Genomic DNA, 20,621 nt, shown 5'->3' with positions numbered 1-20,621 from the left:
CCTCGAGAAGGTGGACTCTCTGTATATTAGAAGAGTGAAATCAAAATAACAGGGAGTGACAGAAGTTATCTAGGGTAGGTGCTGTGTTTTTCACAGCAAGGATCTTTCCATAAATGCTACCTGCTACTTAGATCTGTTTGTGACAGTTTGGGAAGGAATTATTTAGGGCGTGCAGGAAACTCTCCTGAAAGTGGCTGTCTTACATAATTTGTCTGAGGCTTTTTGGGCACTGCAGTGGCTTTCTGTGGTCAGAGCAAGTTTCTGAGTAGGGAGTGGATGGATCTACAAACTTGACATGTCTTCCTTTTTCTTTCTTTTTTTTTTTTTCTTTCCTTGCTTTGTCCATGCAGCTCGGATTGGAAAAATGAAACGGAGGAAGCAAGACGAAGGGCAGGTATGTCCCCTCTGCAACCGACCTCTGTCAGGATCCGAGGAGGAGATGAGTAGGCATGTGGAACAATGCCTGGCAAAGGTAGAGGTGCAGCAGGATCGCCAGCTGCCATTCCCTTCTCCCTGTTCCCAGCTTTGTCTCACCTAACATGGGGCAAACACTAACACTGTTGAGCTTGCAGGCAATGCTAACTATATCTCCCTGAGATCTGTAGTCACTTCCTTTGTCCTGCAAGGTGGATTCTTCTGGATTTTCTCCTGTCCTGCATTAGAGACTCTTTTTATTTCCTGCACTCTTTTGCTATTGCTGAAGTGTGAGCTGTAGACAGTAAGAGTAGAGCTATTGAGTGCGTGAAGCCTTTTATAGCGCTGTATGCTTCCTGTGTAGCACAGCAAGAAGAGTTCTTTCTGAATGGTGGCAGCATTGGAATTATTTTTGTTGGGTTCTTTTGTAACAGGATGGCACTTGTAAATGTTTCGTGACCACCTTACTCCATAAATTGTGTTTAAGTAGAGCTGTTCTCTTGCTGTTTTTCCCAAAGACAGCAAGGAATAAGGAGGAACAAGTTCCAGGGGTGAGAGAATTGCCATAGGGCTTTCTGTGCTTGTTTTGCAGGGAAAGTCCATAGCATAGATGAAAATGCATTCATTCTTGTCGACTCCAGAAGTGCATGGTGTGAAGACAGATGTCTTTTGATCAGTGTGCCTCAGTAATGCTCAAGCAGAGCATTCCTTGTCAGTTCCTGAAGCCTGGGAGTGTCTCTGTGCTGGGGATCAAAGGAATCTGTTGTTTACATGATAAGTAGGGACACTGCATCCCAAGTAGGGGAACGCATATTGAACTGCACAGTAGTGTCACAGGAACCAGAGCTGAATTTTGCTTGTGCAAAAGTGATGACCCCATGCCACTTCTTTTGACCTTAAGGTTGTCGTGTTCTTCTTAGTTCCCATTTACTTCTGAACGCAGATCGCTGGGAATGGGGAAGGGAGCAAATGCTACCTTGGGAACAGCCCAGTTTTCCTTCACTATCTCACCCTGAGTTGTTAACCCTGTATTGCTATTCCATGCATCTCAATGCTCTGTCCCTGCTTTACCCTGTGCAGAGAGAAGGTTCATGCATGACCGAGGATGACTCCGTGGACATCGAGAATGAGAATGGCAACCGCTTTGAAGAATACGAGTGGTGTGGGCAGAAGAGGATACGGGCCACTACTCTCCTGGAGGGAGGATTTCGAGGTGTGCCAATGTTTTGTGTCCCTTGTAAATCATTTTGCTATGGTAGTTGACTGTTGCTTGTTAAAGGGAGGGACCTGGAAGTTCTTTCACAAAGAATGGGACCTTAACCCTCTGCACGAGTGTAAAGCACTTTCTGCTTTCTGCCCCTCTGGAGCAATAAGATTAAAAAATTGTGCCAGTCATGAGCAAAAGCAGGGCGCTATTTCTTGCTCAGTGTGGCTGAAGAGGGGAATGGGTAGAATGGGGAGATCATTTGGGGAAAATAGGTTCTTATATGTTACATATAGTAAGATGTACATGGAAATATGTGAAGAGAGGGAAACAGAAATGAAATTGTAAAAATTCCCAGCCTGGAGTGACGAAAGCTGGTGCATCAGCCTCTGGTGATGTATTGAAGGTGACAGCTAAGTCGCTTTAGCACCTGCATAAAATATTAAAGGCCCGGTTGTGCATTTATCACTCCATCCCTTTTAAGGTTGATAAATGAGAATCCAGAAATCTGCTCTGCACCTCCGGCACTGCAAGCCCTTAGGGCTCCCAGACAAACACATTTTATTTTTCCTCCTTCTTCTGCTCCTTCCCCAGTGACGGGGAAATCAGTTACTGAGGAGAGAGTGAGTTATGGCAAAATTTGACCTCTCATGAGCTTTATTGGTGAATGTAATTTTAGCTAGAAACCTGGCCCCTCTCTTACACTCAGCCTTTTGGCCTCAAGGAGGAGGATTTACTAAACTGTTCTTTGGCACAAACCTCTGGCACTAAGGAGAGTCTCACAAGCAGCCCACGTAGTGCATGCCTAATGAGGGGAGGAATGCTGGCTCCCTCTGTTCGATGAAGAAGGTGGGTTGTAATCTCTTCCCATATCAGCTTGGATTTTAATTTAAAATATCTCAAGGGGAAAGACTGCTAAGTAAGGGACTTGGTCTTAAAAGCCAGTCGTGTGCTCAGTGGCAACCTGGCACTCCTGATCTGCTCTTAACGTCCTCTGAAATTAAATCGTATTAGAGCAGGTATCAGGAGCACAGAGGTGAAGGAGCAGCTTGTGTAGATTTTAAAGGCTATCCATCAAAGCTCATGTTGTTCGCTTTCGGTTTCTATGGCCTTCGTTTTTGTTACTTATTTCCTGCATGGAGAGTTGAATTATATGGGTGGTGGTCTGATGAGACCATGCGAGGTGTTAGGCTTTTCTGTAGTACAGTTATTCCAATCAGTAGCAGGGAAGCATGGGATGTCTGCGTGCCTTTGTCTCTACTAGTTCTGATGAGATGAGCTATTAATTTCTGACACAACGTGCATGTACAGAGTGTATTCGTGCGGACCAAACAGCTGAGTTTTTGAGGAAAGAGCAATCTTCCACTTTCTTTGGCTGAAGCACTGTGGTCTTTCCTCCACCACCAGAGATTAGAGAGATTGTAGCAACAGTCGTGGCCGCAACCTTCTCTGCTAGTTGGCTGCATGCAAATCTCTTGAATTTGGTGTACAGAAACAGCCTTGATGCCATTGAGAATTATGGGTTCTGTCTCTAATTTCCTTACTGAGATCTTCATGATGCTGTCAACTGTGTTCAGTTATGCTTACAGATCCAATGAAGTATTAGAAAACATAAAGAGGTGAGCATGGGTAAACCCTCTTTAATTGCCCTGATGGGAAGGACATTTGATTTAGACTCCTGCTCTTGGTGCCGGATGCTATTCTGTAAGCAGGATACTTCTTAACGCCAACTTTATGCATAATGTTTTGGGATGGCTAGATGATACCTGCAGGGTACCTGCCTACTCTATGCAAGAAACATCCATAAGAAGTGGGAAGCCAAAGCAAAGCTGGAAAGCTCCCCTAGTTATCTGAATTTCTTTTTAAGTAAGTTACGCTTTCCCATTCTCCCTTTAGTGATTCTTCTATTTTCTCTGGCCTTTGTTGGTCACACCTGCTTTGTGCTCTCCCTGGTAAAGCTAAGCTGACTGTCCTTTTCCATTCTCTGCCAGTGTTGGTTCTTCCCTTGTTCTAGGGACAGAGTCCCTATTGTACAGCCTTGAAGCACAACATGGTGTTCTAGAGATGCTCTCCAGTGTTTAAACCTGCTTTGTCTGGAGTTGGCAAGGCCCTTGTTAACCCTTGTCACCCGAGGCTTCATGTTTGGCTCTGTTCCCTTTGCTGAAAAGTAGCAGCCATGTGGAAATCAAAGGCCTTTTATAATGCCAGACAGCCTTTGCCAGGCTGCAGGGATGTCAGGGACATCTAAAGAGTTGACATGGGGAAATACATAAAACCAGAGGGGAGAGTAGGCATCCATGTGTCTCATCAATTTTGGTTTTAATGGTGTGTTGCTGGGAGGAGATGTCACAGCTGGGTGGTGAGTGGAACAGGCTTCTGTGGCCAGCATGTCTTGCATGAGTCGGCTCAGACCACGGGCAGCATTACAGAAGCAGCTCAAACTTAGCCCAGGTTCCTAGCTGCTTAATTTTATAGTCTTTGGTTAATGGGCATGTTTTATGTACCTCTCAAGGTCTGGAAAGCTTTGCTGAAAGATCTTTTGAGGTTTTCAGGTGACAGGAAGGCTGGGAATTACTATTTTTTTTTTTCATGAAATCAAGTCAGGGACAGTAACAGCCCTGCTCAGATTTTCTGGAAGATAGTCTAATAATTGAAAGCAATCACAAGCTGAAAGTCTCACTCGTATGGTTTCCAGGATGAAGCTTTCTTGCTCCCAAAGCTGTTGTAGGGAAGACTTGCTCCTCTCACCCGAGGGGCTGTCTTAGGAGGTAGAAATTCTTTGTTTTCTGTGTTGGTGTTGCAGCTATAAATCCCTGGTTGAGTCCAGCAGAGCTGAAGTACTCCTTCTTGCCTGCCGTTGCTCAGCATACTTGACATAGCAGTTGGAAATAAAAGGAGATTGGTTGTGTTCCTACTTGCTACTGAGTGAGAAGTGCTGAGGTTAGAATGCTGTCTCTTAAGCGTTTGGTGAAGGCACTCAGTCAGGAGTTATTTAGTACTTCTAGTGGTCCTCCTGGCTTCCCAAAGCATTGTCTGCTATTGGTTTATGTGCTTACCCAAAAGTGGATCCACGCAGGGTGTAAATGAAGATGATTGGCAATAAGATAGGATTTGGAATGGTTTTGTTTCAGCAGAGGTCCTGATCGAAGCAGGAATTCATAGCTGGAGAGGTTTTTTTCTTTTGCTGGAGATGAGTGCAGAAGGCTACCAGCATGAAATGCCTACTGCTATTTTAATCAAGCTCTTACTTCAAAATGTAAAGCCATACAGATGTATTAATAAAATATTTCCCTATCTCAGAACTGTCACAAGACTGAAATTTCTTTTGAAGTTCCTGAACCATCTGTCCCCGTGTCCCTGGATCATCCCTCTCTGATGGTCTTTGTTACAGGGGATTATCTCATGCAATCTTTGTCTAATGAGTTTCTCTGTTTAGGAAGCCAACGAGGCTTCACAAGTGAAAGCATCAAGTGGCTCCTTCTCTGATGGCTTTCTTCTTTTGCCACTCAACGTGTTTGTAGCAATTCTTCTGTTCCTCTCCGGAATGGATGCACGTTACCCTCAGTGTTTACACTGTAAGGTTATCCCTTTAAAGATTTCCTGAGGGAAGTTCAAAAGGTTTTTTTTTCTTTGAAAGATTCACTGTCTCTTTTTGTGTGTATGTCTCTTACTTGAAAGAAGGAAAAGGGAGGGGGGGGAGTGGAAAAAGTGCTTTATCTGAAAAGAATCGCACCGGCTTCGCGCTGATAGAAGCCTCTGTCATCTCTTAAACGGCTTAGCACAGTCAAAAGGCAGGAGGACTTAAAACAGTGTCTTACACAGGGATCGATGGGTAGAACACGTAACTCGTAACTGCAAAGAAAAAAAAGCGCGGGGGGGAGAGATAACGGTAATGATTGCATTGAGGGGAGCTTGAGGGAGGCTTGTTCTTTGCAACACAGCTTCGGAGGTGTCTGGGCCAGGGCCTGAACAAACTGTCCTGTGAAGTCATGCCTCTGTAGGGCTGCGAGCGAGGGATGCTTGCGCCCTTCTGTTCCCCAGCAGATGGGACAAAGTAGATGAGTAAACACCAGGTTAGCAGCTGCCTTCTGCTGCCTCGTGCTTGAGGAGGGGTTCGCCCCACTCGGTCTCCAGCAGCTCGCTCTGGGAAGGGGCTGTCCGGGAGGGGAGCGGCTGGGGCTGGCGGGGGGACGGGATGTCAGTTTATCGATCGCACCTCAGTCAGGAGAGCTGCAGGCGCAGCGCTCTGAGCACGAGCGGCAGCGTGCTTAATGTGATTGAAAGGCAGTTAAAATGGCGGTGACCTTTTCAGGGGGAATTAGATTGCCTGCCAAGAGTGGTTAGAGGGAGTGATAACGCCAGCTTGAGGAAGCTGTCCAGTCTGCTTCAAAGGGAGGGAGACAGCGACAGGGAACGCAAGCTAGCAGCAAGTACCATTTAAAGCACGAACCGTGCGGCCTGATAGAGCAGAGATTGCTGTCCTCTTTAGATATGAAAAGATTGAAGAATTGTAGCCAACTTCTCTCCACCGGCACCATCCTCCTCTCTTCCATCTTCACAGGGCAAAGCTTTCCTCTGGACATGGAAGCAAGGTAGTCACCGCTGTTATGGGGGGTTTCCTCCGCAGGTCAGTTTCCTTGAAAATAACAGGGAAGAGAGAAAGACTTGGAAAGTGTTAATGGTAAACAGGCAATTTTCAGGGAAGGATGCCTTCTAAGAAAGATGGACATGATGACAACGATCCAACTGATGGACTGTGAATGCTTCCAAAGATGAACTGGGGATTGCTTGACTCAAGCTTCTCTCTCACAGAATCATTAAGTTTGGAAAAGACCTCTGAGGTCATCTAGTCCATCTCCATGCTGCTCCCTTCCCAGGCTAGCAAAGGGCTTGTTGTCCATTCATTAGTGTCTTTAGTAAGAGAAAAGCAGAGCATCAGTTAATGCATAAGAAGAGAGACTTGGTAAGGCTTTATAAGCTGTAACCAACTGTAGTTATCCCAGGATACCCATTTGCATTGAATCTCATGTTGTATGCAGCTGCATAGAAAGTGAGACTGTATTAAAATGTGTGAAAGTTTACAGCAGATGGCTGCAGTCCCACAGCCAGCTTTATCTCCACAGAATCAGATGTTCATTGGTTTGAGCAGCAAATGGTGTAGACTGGCTTTCTTCATCCATAGGTTAGTTGTCCAAGAAAGCTCTATGACAATAGTTACGTTCCTTTATTTATTTTCTTTCTAAAGATCTGTAATGTTAGAAGCACATTCACAAGTGTAAAGTCCTGTCCTCAGAATATAAGTAGATGCTCTTCAGTTTTCCTGCCACAGCAGAAAGTTTTGGTGAGTACAGTGACCTTTGTCTGGTAACTGCCGGGGCTGAAAGCTCCAAATAGAAGAAGAAAACTCCGCTGTGCTGCTCGGTGCAATGTAATGATCATCAAACTCTTTCAACAAAGTGCTACCTGTTTCTTACAACTGCAGGGAAACTGAAGCATGAGGAAACAATTTCTCTAATTAACATTAATGATATAAAGAAAGTGGGAGTGGAGCTTGAAACAGCTAGAACCCCCTTAGTAGCCAGATATGCCCTCTTTCTGAGATAAGATATAATGGGGCATGCAGGAAAGCCTCTGTAAATGGGGGGAGTTTTTCATTTTTCTACGTGATGAGCTTCATGTGGCATTTAGGGTCATACCAGTAAGAGGGTATAAACTGATATACTCAAATTCAGCAAAGGAATTTGAGCTGAAAGTGCGGCTTCTCCTACGAGACCATGTAGGAAATAAAATATCACTGGCATACTTAGGCCTTTTTGAAAAGATGATTGAGTAACCAGAATCATCTTCCCCATTTCTATGGGATGAGTCAGAATTCATTCATTTTGTCCTGTCAGGCTAAAGCAGACTTCACCTTGGATGCAGAGGAGTCTGTGGTGAGAGTATGGGGAGTCTCTGCCATAATGAAATTCTTAATCTTCCTCCCACTTAGCAAGAACACAGTTCGTTGCCTTTCTCTGTCACATTTCCAGTAGCAGCTTTCTTCACGGCTTAGTCCGTAAGGTTGATGCAATACTGCATCTGCACAACTGGATGTCCTTCCCACTCCCTCCTTGTTGTCACTTTTGCTTTTCTGTGTTTGGCTTTCTACCTTCTGCTGATTATTTCTACCTGTTGTAAACTTTGAAGTGGGTGAGATGTATAAATCTAACATTTCTTGAGTGCTTATTTTATGCCTTAACCTCTCTTTAGAGGGCTGCTCGGTCCCAGAACACTTGTATGCCTTACCTCAGCCCTACTGTAAAATGGTGGTAATCCTGGTAATCTCCTCATTCCTGAAGGACAGCACTTTGTACTTGTTTGGTGGAGCAGCCCAAGCATTTCTTCACATTGGCATCTCTCCTTTGAGAGGAAATACTTCTCTGTAAAGGTAATACTTGAGCTAAAAATTCCTACCTTACATATGAAAACCATCATGAACCACCAAGTAAGCATTGCTCAACATTGTATGTGCTTAAAGTTCACATAATGCTTCAAGCAATTGGTTTCATCATTTTGAAACAGTGTGATTAATAGGAATCAGCAAAGTAAGAATCACATTAAGAAAAAGAGAAAAAAGAAATCAGTGCTTGTAGACAGTAAAAGTCGTGATTGTTGAAACTACATTTTCATTAACTTTAACACATGCAAAAAAAAAAAATCTGAGAACCTAATTTTTGTGCTCAAACTGCCAGAATGCATTAGCTGAGAGGAGCACAATCAACTAAATTCTCTTGCTGTTTGATTTATGTAACAGCAACAGTCATCCTGACCAGAGTTGCTGTGGGAAGAAGGGGAATTCTCTCCATTTGACATTATGTATAACACTTGGGGGTGGGGGGAAGGGATGTCTGTCACCCAGTGACAGAGGAAGGAGAAAAAAATTAATTAAAAATAAAACAGAAAAAGCAGTTGTAAACCCCTGAAAATTGGCAGGGGGAGTAAGGGAGCAGGTAGAGCACCTGAAACTACTCCATTTCTTGAAATTGACTGGATTTCAAGTTGACAGCATCCCCTTAAACTTCAATTTTCCTAGGTTTCAGACATGTAGTGTAAGACCTTCCAGTCCCATCTCTGATCTTGCTTAGCTGCTCTCTCCAAACCATTTTTCTAGTGGTCTGTCTGCTTCAGTTTGAAAGTCCTAGGCTTGAAGACAGTCATTTGATAATTTTTATGTTTTTTCTCCAAGCATCTGCAGTTTTGCCAGAACTGCCACCTTCTTCTGGGAGGCTCAGGTCAAACTTCAGCCCTGAGCACGGCACAGCTGATTGACATGATTTTAATAGCATTTCAGAATACAGTTGTTAAGTCAGGGGCAGTGAGATTTTTCTAAAGGAAAAAGGAGCACGGGTCTCAATGGCTTTAAACAGCTCCTGTCTCCGCATGTCGCTTCTTGCACTTGGTGGTGAAACGCATTATCGAGTAGTGCCCGGAAAGTGGCTAACTGCGTTTGACACACGCCAACTCCCTGCCTCCACACTGGATAATTGCATTGTCAACTGTTCAGCAAAGTGGCAGGTGACACTGCAGCCGGATTGATTGTCCTAGCATGGAGGCTCCGAAGACTGTCAGCCACCCAATCGATAGAGTTTACACAAGACACCGTGACTGCATCTGTAACTAATTTCAGTTTGGAGCTCGCGGGGTGCGGCGGGCCCTGTTTCCTGGCCAGTTGCACTCGTTTGCTCGCATCCTAGAAAGTTGCTTCCCCGTTGAAAGCACAGCTTTATTTCTTGCTTTGGAGCTGGAAGTGAAGAAATCGATGGTGTGTTTTGTGGTTTCAGAGTTGAGGGCATTGCAGCACATGGCTAACTAGCAGCTCCAGTTTTCCGATCAATAGGCTGATCAATTGATTAAATTAACACTGATTTTTCTTTCTTCTTTCCAGCCTAGAAAAGAATTAGTTTGGGGGAAGAGCGCGTGGGCTCGGCCTGTGAAATTCTGTTTTTTTTTCCCCATCTTTCCCTGACAAGTGGAATCTCTATGCTCATCGTTATTTGAAGCAAACTGCACTGAGCTGGCAGGGCCTGCTGTAAGCCAGGGTGCTGCTTCATGCTTGGCTGCCTTAGAAAAGTCATCCCGCGAGCTCTGCCGTGCTGCTGTATTATTGGCAAAGTTGCGACATTCCTGTGATCCCTGTCAGTGGTGCTTATTGATCCGGCGATGTGAATCTGCTTAGCGATTCAAGATTACTTTAATTCTCCCTCTTCCTTTTTTGTTTGTTTCCACCCTCTCCCCGGGGGAACAAAAGCTTTCAGATCCACCTTCCTCCGGCTTTGAAAAACGAGTGGCTGCAAAGGCTGTGGCTGTTGCTGCCGCTTTTGTGCTTCAGCAGAGGGTTTTGAAGAGCAGCCTTTGAGATCGACGTGAGATTGTTCTCACCTTCGAGATTCGTGCTGGTGCAGTGCTCGGGGAGGCGGCTTTGCAGGAGGTGCCACACCAAGATCAGATCTTTGCATCCCCATTTATAGCCACAATCTGATACCTGGGAGGTATAGAAGAAACCTGCCCCTGGGCAGCTCCCCGGTGCCTCTTCCCCAAGCCTCACAGCAGCTGGCTCTTACCCTTACAGTGGAGCTTGCCTGCCCTTTGTTCAGCACGCTGCCGCAAAATGATGTTAATGGTCATAAAATTATATGGCCCTTTCTTTAAAGGCAGCTGTTCCTCTGATCTGTTAGCAAAAACTGCTCTAAGCATCCGTGATGCTGCTGAGCTGTCAGCTCTCTGGCAGCTCGTTCATGCCGCCGTGGGAGCTAACAGACGGCCTCCAATTGATGCATCTGCTATTTCAGGTGTACGCTGTAATGACACAGGCGGGTGTCAGTTCTTCAGGTAAATCATCGTTTTGCTTGAAATGGATCTCGCTCCTGAGAAATGAAACCCTTGTCCTGCGAGCAGCTTTTCATGGCTTCCAAATGTCATTTTTCCTGCAACAGGCTGTGAAAGTCACTTGAAGAACTGTTCTATCCCTGTTTGTGTTAGGAAAGATGGGGAAACGATTTGACTGCCCAAAAATATGGCTGGGGGAGTGTTATGAATGTGGAGAAGGGTTGAGATTGGCCTCATTCTCCACCTTGCTCTTGCTTTCGAGAACCCCTGATGGCTTTTTCTTTCTTCCCAAATGCCTTTTAAAACAAAACAGCATCCGTGCCATCTTGTCCTCTTACTGCTAGTTTGGGATACTTCAGCAGCTGATGAAATAAACCCGGTTTAGAGCCATTCTTGGGAAGTGTGTGTGAGGCCTGGCCGTGTGTCTGCATAAACTACTTTTATTGCCCTCATTGTTTTTACTCTGCAAGAAGCCAACGAGTGACATTTCGTTAAGAAAATAGAGTGAACGTGCTGGAAGGGAAGGTTGTGCAGAAAGGGGTTACTGCAAGGAGTGTAATTAGCAAGGGCTGCAGTTCTGAGATTTATGGGAGACTTTTTCTCTTTCCTGAACATGTGCAAATTACCTGCGAGCAAAATGAATGCCTCTTCCCAGCCAGTACAGGCCCCAGTAGAGCTGCATGCTGAGATGGATTTCGATTTAGACCCGCTTAAAGAAATTTTTCTGTAAATCCAGAATTTTGTGCGTTACCGATACTGATATGAACCTTTCTTTCCTGGGAGCCGAGCCCAAGTTATTCCTGTGAGTTTAATCTTGAGCCTGAGCAGCATCTAGTAGCTGTTCTCACAATGGCAGTACAACTGATACTACCACTGACGCTTTAATCTTGTTCCTTCGTATTCTTTGAGGGGATGGTGTTGGGAACCAGCTGTTCTCTGTGCATTTATTGACTGTTCTGCCCAGGTAGGAGCTGAGGAGCACAGTGGGCTTGTGTTTCCCCTGCTGTGCTGATGAAATTTGGCTGAGAGATCTGGGTCTGCACCGGTCTTCATGTCCCACCTTTCTGCTCCCAAGACTGCCAGTCTCCATGTGAGCATGAGAGACAGCAGTGCCAACACCTGAAGCAGCATATGTTGTCACTGTGACCATCTGCCACCGAACGTGATGGAGAGAAGGAGGGACTTGAGTGTGAGGCCCTTTTATCCACTCTATTCTGCGAATCTGCTTATATATATCATGTTAATGATTCTCTGTCTGAGCTAGAGCTGCCATTTGGCAAAGATATGTTAAGATGACCTGTCATCGGGGGGACTGCACAAAGGAGCTGCGATCTGAGGAGTGGTACAGAGGTCAGGGGGAATGCTTAGACATAGGGGACAGCTTAGGGGAAAACAAAGTGCTCTGAAAACTTAAAAGGGGAAGAAAAGGATTTCTGATGAGATTTATCGCCAGCCATTATTAATTTCTATGTGGAAGGAAGTGGGAAGTGTTTTCCTATCTCCTTCAAGCTCAGCTGATTCCTATAGCCTGTCAGTGCCTGCAGCCTGGCGGTGGTGAAGAGGCATGTGAGTATGCCCTGCTTTTCAGAGCTCGGCCTCTGTATTTTGGAAACATTTTTGCTTCTGTAGAGCACCTAAAATTTTCAGAACCTGACTTGAATCAGAGCTCGGGTGGACTGCTCCAAGGCCTGCCCAAGCAAAGCTGTGTACACAGTGCCGGAGGGCAGCAGGCGCTCTAGGTAAGTGATCTTGATAGGTGCGCTCTGATTGATGGGGGAGTTTGTCTCCCAAACTGTCACAGGGTTTATAGAGGTGCCACTCAATACCAGTGTTGGAATTGCTTGTCAGAGCACCTGGCTGCAAGAGCAATGGGGATTGGAGACAGAGCTGTAACTTTGTTTTTTCTCTGCTTAATGGCCCCAGCGCCTGACCTGCCTGCTCGCTCCTGTTTGTCTGGACCTTAAGGAGGCAGCAGGGATTAAGACTGTCAGAGTATTGTGGTGCTTTAGCAACGGGAGGCTAATTGTGTCGGGGCTGGCAGCACATGACGAGTGGTTGCCTCCTGCCAAATGCACAGCGAGAACAAAAAAAATTCTTCAACAAGATAGAAGAGAGTTTGTGCTTTGGTTTAATCTGTAAGTAGCGTTTTCAAATTCACATGTGGAATTATGTTCTTGAGGCTTTAGGTGACCCTCTTTGTAAGATTCGCAGCTGTTCTTTTGAATAACAGCCTCAGGATCACATCTCCTGTGAATTCCTAGGTCGGGCTTACAACTTAACATTCAGTTGTCGGATTTCACTTTATTAACACAGTGGGATAAAGTTCTAGTCCTGAGCATTGACCTCTGGATAGCAGCGTTGGTTTTAGCAGCGTGCTCTAGGCAGCTCTGTGAATGCAGTGAATTACTGTGTGTCCTTTGGTAGCAGAGCCCTGCCGAGGAACCTGGGGCACGCTGCTGGATTGCACATCACCCAGGTGTGGTGACTGGGGGTCTTCTGGAAGCTCCCCATCTCCTCTTGTGGGTCTGAAACAGTGCTGTTAGAAAAGCTGGTTTGTTCTTCTCAGTGCCTTCTCTGCTCCACTTCACGTTTTCCTCACTTCTGGATGGTACTGTGGAGCTGTCAGCGTGAGCTAAAGTTCTGAGCCCTCTTTACACTTGGGCTGAGTTACTGAGAAGCAGGTGTGATCCTATCAGGCCTTCCTTGCATTTAGTGGCCCTCTTAATCCATTTATAACAGCACTTGTCCAGAAATCTGTTTTGAATGAGCCTGAGATGAATGAATAATGTCAAGCAGTTCAGACGTCAAATATTTGAACAGCTGCGTGGGTGTTTTCACTGGCTTTGTACATGGAAGCAACATCAGGAAGTTAGGCAAGGAGAGTCGGGTTGAAACTGTGGCAGCAAACCCCAACCCATCAAAAATGGCCTCAGGATCCATCTCTGCTGCAGGTAAAGGTGTTAGAACAAGTGGCCTGCTACCAGGCCTCCTGCAGGGGATGCTGGACCAAGCTTGGCATCCTCCTCTTCCATGTTCTCAACATGCAGTGGTAGTGCTGGGATTTATAAATCTTTAGATTTGCATTGGAATGATGTTGTCTTAAAAAAAAAAAAGACAAAACCTCTGAAGTTCTAAAACTGATAGCATGGCTACATTGAGAATCTTTCCTTGGTACAGTGCTTATTTTGTTTAGTGGACAGTTTCTGTATTAGTTTGTTGGTTTTGTTTTTGTCATGTTGCAGTGAATCACACTTATTTTGTTTTAAAAAAAAAAGAACACTTTCCAAAAAAAAAGTCCATATTTGGTATAGTGCTCATAGTTGGGTCACCTTATTGTGATTTCTTTTGGACCCTGGTCTGGGAGTCCTTTTTCCATCAAAAGACAAAATTTACCCTATTCCTATATCTCAGCCTAGCCTGTGAACTTATGTTACATCCTTCTCCCAGTGTGCCTCTGTCATCTTAGCATGTCTTGTCCAAACCCTTCCCCTGTACGTTCCTGTGTACAATAGGAAAAGAAAGTACCCTGTTGGGAATGCAGTCATTTCTACTGTAGAGCTAGATTTAGCAAAAGGTCTGTGGAGTATTACCATTACAGACTTAAAAGGGATTTTCTCAAGTGCAAAGGTTTTGAGAGCAAGGACACTGGGATTCTGAAGTCAAGGTGCCTTCATATTTGTAAATTGTCTCACAGTAAGCAGATCCTCTGTTCTTAAGCTCTAACCATAAACCACTAGTCAGCTTGAGTCACTTGGGAACAAAATTGATGGAAAGATGCATGATTTCTGAGTGCTTGGCATTCTTTCAGAGAGAGACACGCAGGGAGCAGTCTCCCTTAGATTCACTCTTTTGGACCCCTTTCCCTCCCAGCAAGCTCCAAGTATTCATTATCTGGCTAACATTCAGATCACCTCTGGGACAGGCCAAGCCGTGGCTCTAGCTTTACATGATTTGTGTTTCCCACAGCTACAAAAGAAAAATGAAGACCTGTATGTCCGAAGTTTATGGCCTTTGAGAAGTGATGGGCTAAAGCAGTGCCAGGTGCAGGGGATGGTGTTACTGCAGGTTAAATGCCATGCCTGTAAATTACTGCCCCATCACCCCCTGCGACTTCTCAGGCAGCTTTGAAAGACTATCCAGCTTCTTTGACAGGTCTCTCTTAGTACTCTAAATCTTCTCCCAAACATTGTGATGAACTGAAGGTTTCAAGATTTACTAGATGAGCCATTGCAGCAAGAGGAGGCAGCTCATGACATATGTTGGCTGGCAGTGTGTGGCCACTACACTTATAAGGGCTCTGATGGAAGGAGGCTGCCCTGGTGTCACTGCAGAGCTGACCTACGAGCACCTCTTGCACTACCTGACACACAGGGTGGATGTGCATTGTCGATGCTAGTAGCATTACTTCTGCTGGAAATTAAGGCTGGCAATTACTTTCAAGTAAAAGGTAGTTTATGCTTCTAGGAAAGGTTAGTCTTAAAATCGTTGTCGTGCTATGGTTATCCCTCGTTAAGGACCTTCTTTATATTCAGGGAAGAGAAATATCAAATCCATATAAACAAATTTTATTGGGGGCTTAATGAATCAATGAAAGCATCCATTCCTAGAGAGCGACAGTAAAGGGCTCTGTCTGCATGGTGTCCTTGGAAATGAGGCCTTCGCCTTGCCCTGTTCTCTACACAGATGCAGACTGTTAGGAATACAGCTCACTCGTCTGGGCGGGAGAAGTGCAAGTCTGCTGCTGATAGCATGAAGTTGTGGAGCCCAACTCAAGCCATCATATCATCAGAAAGCTGAGTTAGGTCTGTTACCACCTTCCTTCTTCAGAGATGTGCCTTGGCATCATTCCTACACTAACGATAGCCTTTCTTCTGCACTTAGAACCAGGTTGGCAATGCAGAAGTTACCACCTTTGGGGTATTCATGCAAAACCAAGGGCACCTGTGTCTTTCTTGTTAGGTGTCTGCAGGTAGGATATACTTCCGGGTCTGGTCACAGGCTTGGGTCAACACCCATCTGTTTGTGCCCCATCCTTTGCCCTCCACCTAGTGACCAAGTCTGTCCCAGGAGAGTGGGACGCTAAGTGAAGGAGCATGCTGGAGGCAGTCAGAGTGAGCAAAGTAAGGTCTGCATAGGTTTTGTCCCCAAACAACTTTAGATCTGCTTAGAATTGAATGCAGATAAGGACCTTGCAGTACCATAGTAGTAGATCTTGGTTTAATTTTCAATTGCATGGGAGAGAGCATGTCCAGTGTTAGAGCATGTGAAGAATAAATATAGGCGTTTCTCTCCTATTACTGAATTTTAGGTAGTAAATAGGAACTGAAGGTTCATTTTTTATAGGTGTTTGCATTCAGTTAGAGGAAGCCTGATTACAATCAGCTATAACACAGTCAATACAATGCTTTGGAACCAAAGTAAATCTATGTGTTGCTAGAAAGGGATGCTTTTCGCAGGGCTGGACCTGTGTCTTTTTGCTTGGGACTGGACTCGTGTCTGATCAGATCATGTTAGAAGTACAGGACTCCTGTTGACCTGTAACAGAATTTGCTCATGCAGGGAGTGTTCATAAGGGGCTGCTAATGATTACAAAGTCTGATGTTTTCTTAGAAGCAGGTTTTCTGTTCTTAAGTATTTTAAATTAAAAGAAAGACTGAATGCATTGGTTGTTTGTTTTAAACAGTGGTATGTTTTGTGAGCCCGTTCAGAGTAAAGGCTGACCTGTAGACTGGTGCTGTCCCGCTGTCCTTAGGAGATCATCATTGCTTGGTCTCAGCTTCGAATGCTCACCAGCACATTCTATTATTTTATTTTCCAGGTTCTGGGTTCATCATGTGCAGCGGCAAAGAGAATCCAGACAGCGACGCTGACCTGGATGTGGATGGAGACGACACACTTGAATACGGGAAACCACAGTATCGTTTTTGGAAGGCTTGTTAGCTGAGGGGGAGCCTAGGGATCCGTCTTCGGCTAGTGCTTACAGTGCTGCACTGGGTAGTGTTGGGCCAGCCCTGCTAGAAATGGCACCACCTTCCCTAGTTACCACGTTATCTGAGCTACTAGGGATTCCCAGTTTACTTCCTTTGAGATCTTTGTGTAGATGCTGAACTGTTTAAGATCCAGTTGGCAAAGTCTGCATGAGACACTGCAGGAGATTAAAACCAATCTGTATTTTGTTAAGTGATACTTTTTTTTTTTTTTTTTTTTTGCAATATTCTTGTCTCCATCCAGGCATCTTCTATATGGATAGCTTTTCCTCCTTTGTGGTTAGAATTGCAGTTTATTTTCCACAAGATGTTTGTTTGATTTCAGGGGTTTTGTGAAGCAAATATTTCAAGCAATCATTCACTTGCCACTGTAACTGAGAGAATGAGTTTTTATTCTTTTTGTTAAACACTTAATTAAGTGCAGTTCTCTGGAACTTCAGCTAGGAGCCAGGCTCTTCAGACACAGCTCTAGACCTTCTGCCCTTTAGCGGCTGTGTGGCCGTCAGGGAGGACTTCCTTCAAGGGTATTAGGCAGACACTGACGTAGCTGTGTTGAGAATGAATACTGATCTACAGAATTAGGTTGTGTTCAGATCTGTGCTAGTCATTAGCACCAAAGCACCTAGCTAGGTGCTAGATCTACCTAGGTAGATCTCTGTACTTCAAGCAGAAATAGCAGAGTTGTGCAGATTGCATTTTTAGAGGTTGAGGAATTGGTTTTCGTCTTCTGAAAAGCTGTGGCATCTTGTTGCTGTGTAAGGACTTGTCTGTATCTTTCCACCTAAAACAAAACTCTTATCCAGAATCTAAAAGCAAGCCTCTCCATGGATCCCAGCTCCTGTTCCTTTGAGGTTTTTATTTCTGATTGATGTGAATTTGTTCTATATCCCAAATAGTGTCCCACCTACCTCAGAAACCTTTCCTTTGTCTGCAGCAAGGCCGTATGTTTCTTAACCCTTCGTGCTCAGGTACACAGAGGCAGACGTTATCCCTTGCACTGGAGAAGAGCCAGGTGAAGCCAAAGAGAGGGAGGCGCTCCGAGGTGCTGTTTTAAAGTAAGTTCTGTGCCTTTCTGTTTGCTTTTATTACTTTTGGGGAATCTCAGAGTACCTGTTTGTTTGACCAAAGAGCCACTGTGTAACAGGTGGGTCTCCATTTCTACCTGTGCAGCCTCATAAAGCCTCCCTGCACACATTTTCTCACTTCAACCACCACACTGCCCAGCTGGTGCTGCCTTCTCCCTGAGTAGTGCTGGACAGAAGGTAGATTCTGGCCATGGGGAACCTGTGCTATATCAGGGCCTTGTGCACGTGATGCCATGTGAACAAGATCTGAAACTTGTTCATTGTCTTAGGAGACTGGCACCTAAGGTATAATTTCATTGCATCTTATTAGTATTGCAGGGTACACAGATTAATCCTGCGAGCAGGTCTGGGCAGAATGTGTGCTCTGCCCACAAGCATATGTCAAGAATGTAGGCAGACAGCGTTCAGGGCACTTGGGGAAGCATTTCAGGCAAGTAAAATGAGTCTTAACAGAGAGCTAGGATTGCTTTCTAAGCCCTCTGCCCTGCATAAAGCAGGGCTTAAATTACCCCTCTGTCTCTTTCACAGAGTGATCCTGTGAGGTCAAGGTTGAAGTGATTGATAGAGCAGTGAAATGAAGTTTTCTTACTGCTTAGTCTGTCACAAGCACTAGTTCAAAATTAGGTTCCACTCCATAGAAATGTGTATTTGCCACACTGGATCCAAACCATTGATCCATTCAGTACTTTGCAAACTGTGCTAGACCACAGGCATGCCTCAAAGATGCTAAAGCTCCTTCACAGCTAAGAAAAAGCAGTATTGTAGCAAGAGGATATCAGAGTATCCCTTTTTGGAGGCTGTGGATGGTTAATGCTTAATGAGACCACTGAGGATGTGAGACCTGGAAACCTAATTTGTAGAAGTGACTCGCACGTAGTCTTTCCACATCTCTCTGTAAAGCAGAAGAGATAATATTGCTTGTAAAAAGCACTTTGAAATTTAGGCAACTTTCTGTAGAAATGCATTAGATTAGCTGATGCCCTGAAGCATAAGCCTACGTTACCTTTTGAGCGCAGCTGTCACAGCTCGTGGAGCTGAAATGTTATACAGCCACAAGTATACAGGCTCCTGAGAAGATTCCTTTCTCTTACTGCCTCTGTTACTGGCTTGCAAATGAATGGATGGGGCCAGGAGTGGTCTACACTTCAATACTGTTTTTCTTCAAATGGGAAAATGAGAAGGATGGGGCTTGTGATGGTGTACAGTTAGTTCTAAAGCAAGAAGCTATTGCAGCATGGAGGATTTCTGTTCAGTGGTAAGGTTTTCATCTTTGAAGCTGGGTATTCGAGAACAAGCCTTAGGTCACAGGTGCTATTTGATTCCCAGGCCTTCAGTCAGCATCACAACCCTTGTGTTATTCAGCAGAGGTCACAGCTAGAAGAGCAGGTTGGGAGTTCACTGGTGAAGATGTGGGCTAACACAAAAACACCTCCTGCAGCAAGCCAGCAGCTCACTTTTGATGCTTAGACTGATGGTTAGAAGTGCTGGGAGAGATAAATGTGGATTAGTGGGCGGAAGGACTGGCTTTTCCCAAGCAGCAAATCTTCCACATTCAACCCTTAGCATTCTGTCCTTCTCTCTTGTAGTGGTGGCACACCCAGTACTCGAATAACACCGGAGTTTTCTAAATGGGCCAGCGACGGTGAGTGTTAAGCATGTCAATAATCCCTCTGTTAGCTACAGGAGGGCAGATAGATATTCCATATCTTCTGATTGCCAGTAATTGGGAAAGTGATAGGTACAGATGCTCTTGCATAGTACCAGCAGATAAGTGTGTACAAGCTGTTGTGCTATCTTTTTTGAAAATTTACAGCACAGTGAACTGCAGTCAGTGAATTTGGGGAAGTTCCCAAAGATCACCATATCACCTACGGTGATATGGTGATAGAGGTAGGGGTTGGAATGACTTACTGCCTTGTCACTAAAAGGCGAACTACTGTATCACAGAGGGAGCCATCAGAGCTTGACTGTAATGTTGTTGTTCAGCTGTTAGGAGTTTAAACGATATAGGCACCTGTTGCTTTTTTTCTCAGCCATTTATCATCTTCCCTTCTTTAAAGGGAGGCTCTGGGATCTGTCCTTCCTCGTGACTTGAGTGGAGACTCCAAAGCAAACAAGTGGATGTGAAATTTTAATTCACAGAATCAGTGATGAAAATTATTTGAAAGTTCATATAATTAATTGAGAGGTGGAGAGTTAAACCTATTTCAGCTGTTGCTTACTTAATCGCAGCAGCACTGGAAGTGTAAGCAACAACCCAGTGGAAATATGAGAATGATAAAACCTGGCGCTTTCCAGCTGTAGATGCCAAATCCAATTCTAGAGCTGGGCAATGCTGCTCTAGCTCCCTTAGGAAGGGAACTGAAGCTCAGCGACCTGAAGAGACTTGTCCCAATGATTCTGTTTCCTGTTCTGTTACCACAATGCTTTGGACATTTGATTCCCAGCCTTTAAAGTACCTACAAGACATAACTGACTGTCAGTGGAAGGGGGGGTTGGGTAGAAGCAGTTTTGCCAAGGGCATGATGATTAAATGAAGAACATAAGATATCTATCGCAGGCATTTGCTTCTGTGGAGTAGGCAATCACATCTGTTTTCTTTGATGTAGGAGCACTCGCTTGTAGGTACGTTCGGCTTCAGTAACTGCAGCCACAGCAGTGATGAGGAAGCAGCTCTGATAGTGCTTGCTATGAGCTCTGTTTTCTTCATACCTTTTACATGAGGCAGTGGTGCTGAACCTATAGCCCAGGGACTGGCCCCAGGACAGTTCATCTGGCTTGTTTCTGACTGCTATCTTTCCTGAAGGCTCACACCCCTCCAGTGTTGGGAGGAGCTGTGGGACTGCTGGTAGAGGAGAGAGCTATGAGCAGACTGTTCTGTCATGCTACTTAGTTGGCGTATATTTTTCTCCCTGTCTGTGTCTGGAGGGTCTCAGGAAAAGGGAGAAGCTGAGAGCAAGATCTGGGCTGGATGAGTTTGCTCCATAGTCACCTCTATGGAAGTACTTTTTGGTGTGACAGCTGCATCAGACATTTCTGAATTAAATTCTGGCTTAAACATTTGGT

At 44.9% G+C, this 20,621-nt stretch overlaps 1 protein-coding gene across 7 annotated transcripts in view; it reads left to right on the top strand.

Moving 5' to 3' along the window:
• The window catches only part of RNF220 (ring finger protein 220), a 153,809-nt gene that overhangs the window by 113,149 nt on the left and 20,039 nt on the right, over nucleotides 1–20,621 (top strand). For 5 of the 7 annotated variants that reach the window (XM_065740022.1, XM_065740039.1, XM_065740030.1 and 2 more), the window contains 5 exons: nucleotides 351–472; nucleotides 1,495–1,627; nucleotides 16,302–16,398; nucleotides 17,439–17,525; nucleotides 19,142–19,197. In XM_065740022.1, coding sequence (XP_065596094.1) covers nucleotides 351–472; nucleotides 1,495–1,627; nucleotides 16,302–16,398; nucleotides 17,439–17,525; nucleotides 19,142–19,197 — 495 coding nt within the window. The remainder of the gene's footprint in view (nucleotides 1–350; nucleotides 473–1,494; nucleotides 1,628–16,301; nucleotides 16,399–17,438; nucleotides 17,526–19,141; nucleotides 19,198–20,621) is intronic. The other 2 variants (XM_065740048.1, XM_065740066.1) reach the window with 1 other exon arrangement.

The sequence above is a fragment of the Cyrtonyx montezumae genome, unplaced genomic scaffold, assembly GCF_038088225.1.
Source record: "Cyrtonyx montezumae isolate F1298 unplaced genomic scaffold, pur_monq_1.0 scaffold_1, whole genome shotgun sequence".
In the NCBI taxonomy this organism is placed as follows: Eukaryota; Metazoa; Chordata; class Aves; order Galliformes; family Odontophoridae; genus Cyrtonyx; species Cyrtonyx montezumae.
Note: the sequence above shows the minus strand (reverse complement) of the source record. Positions and strands in the feature narration are given on the sequence as shown.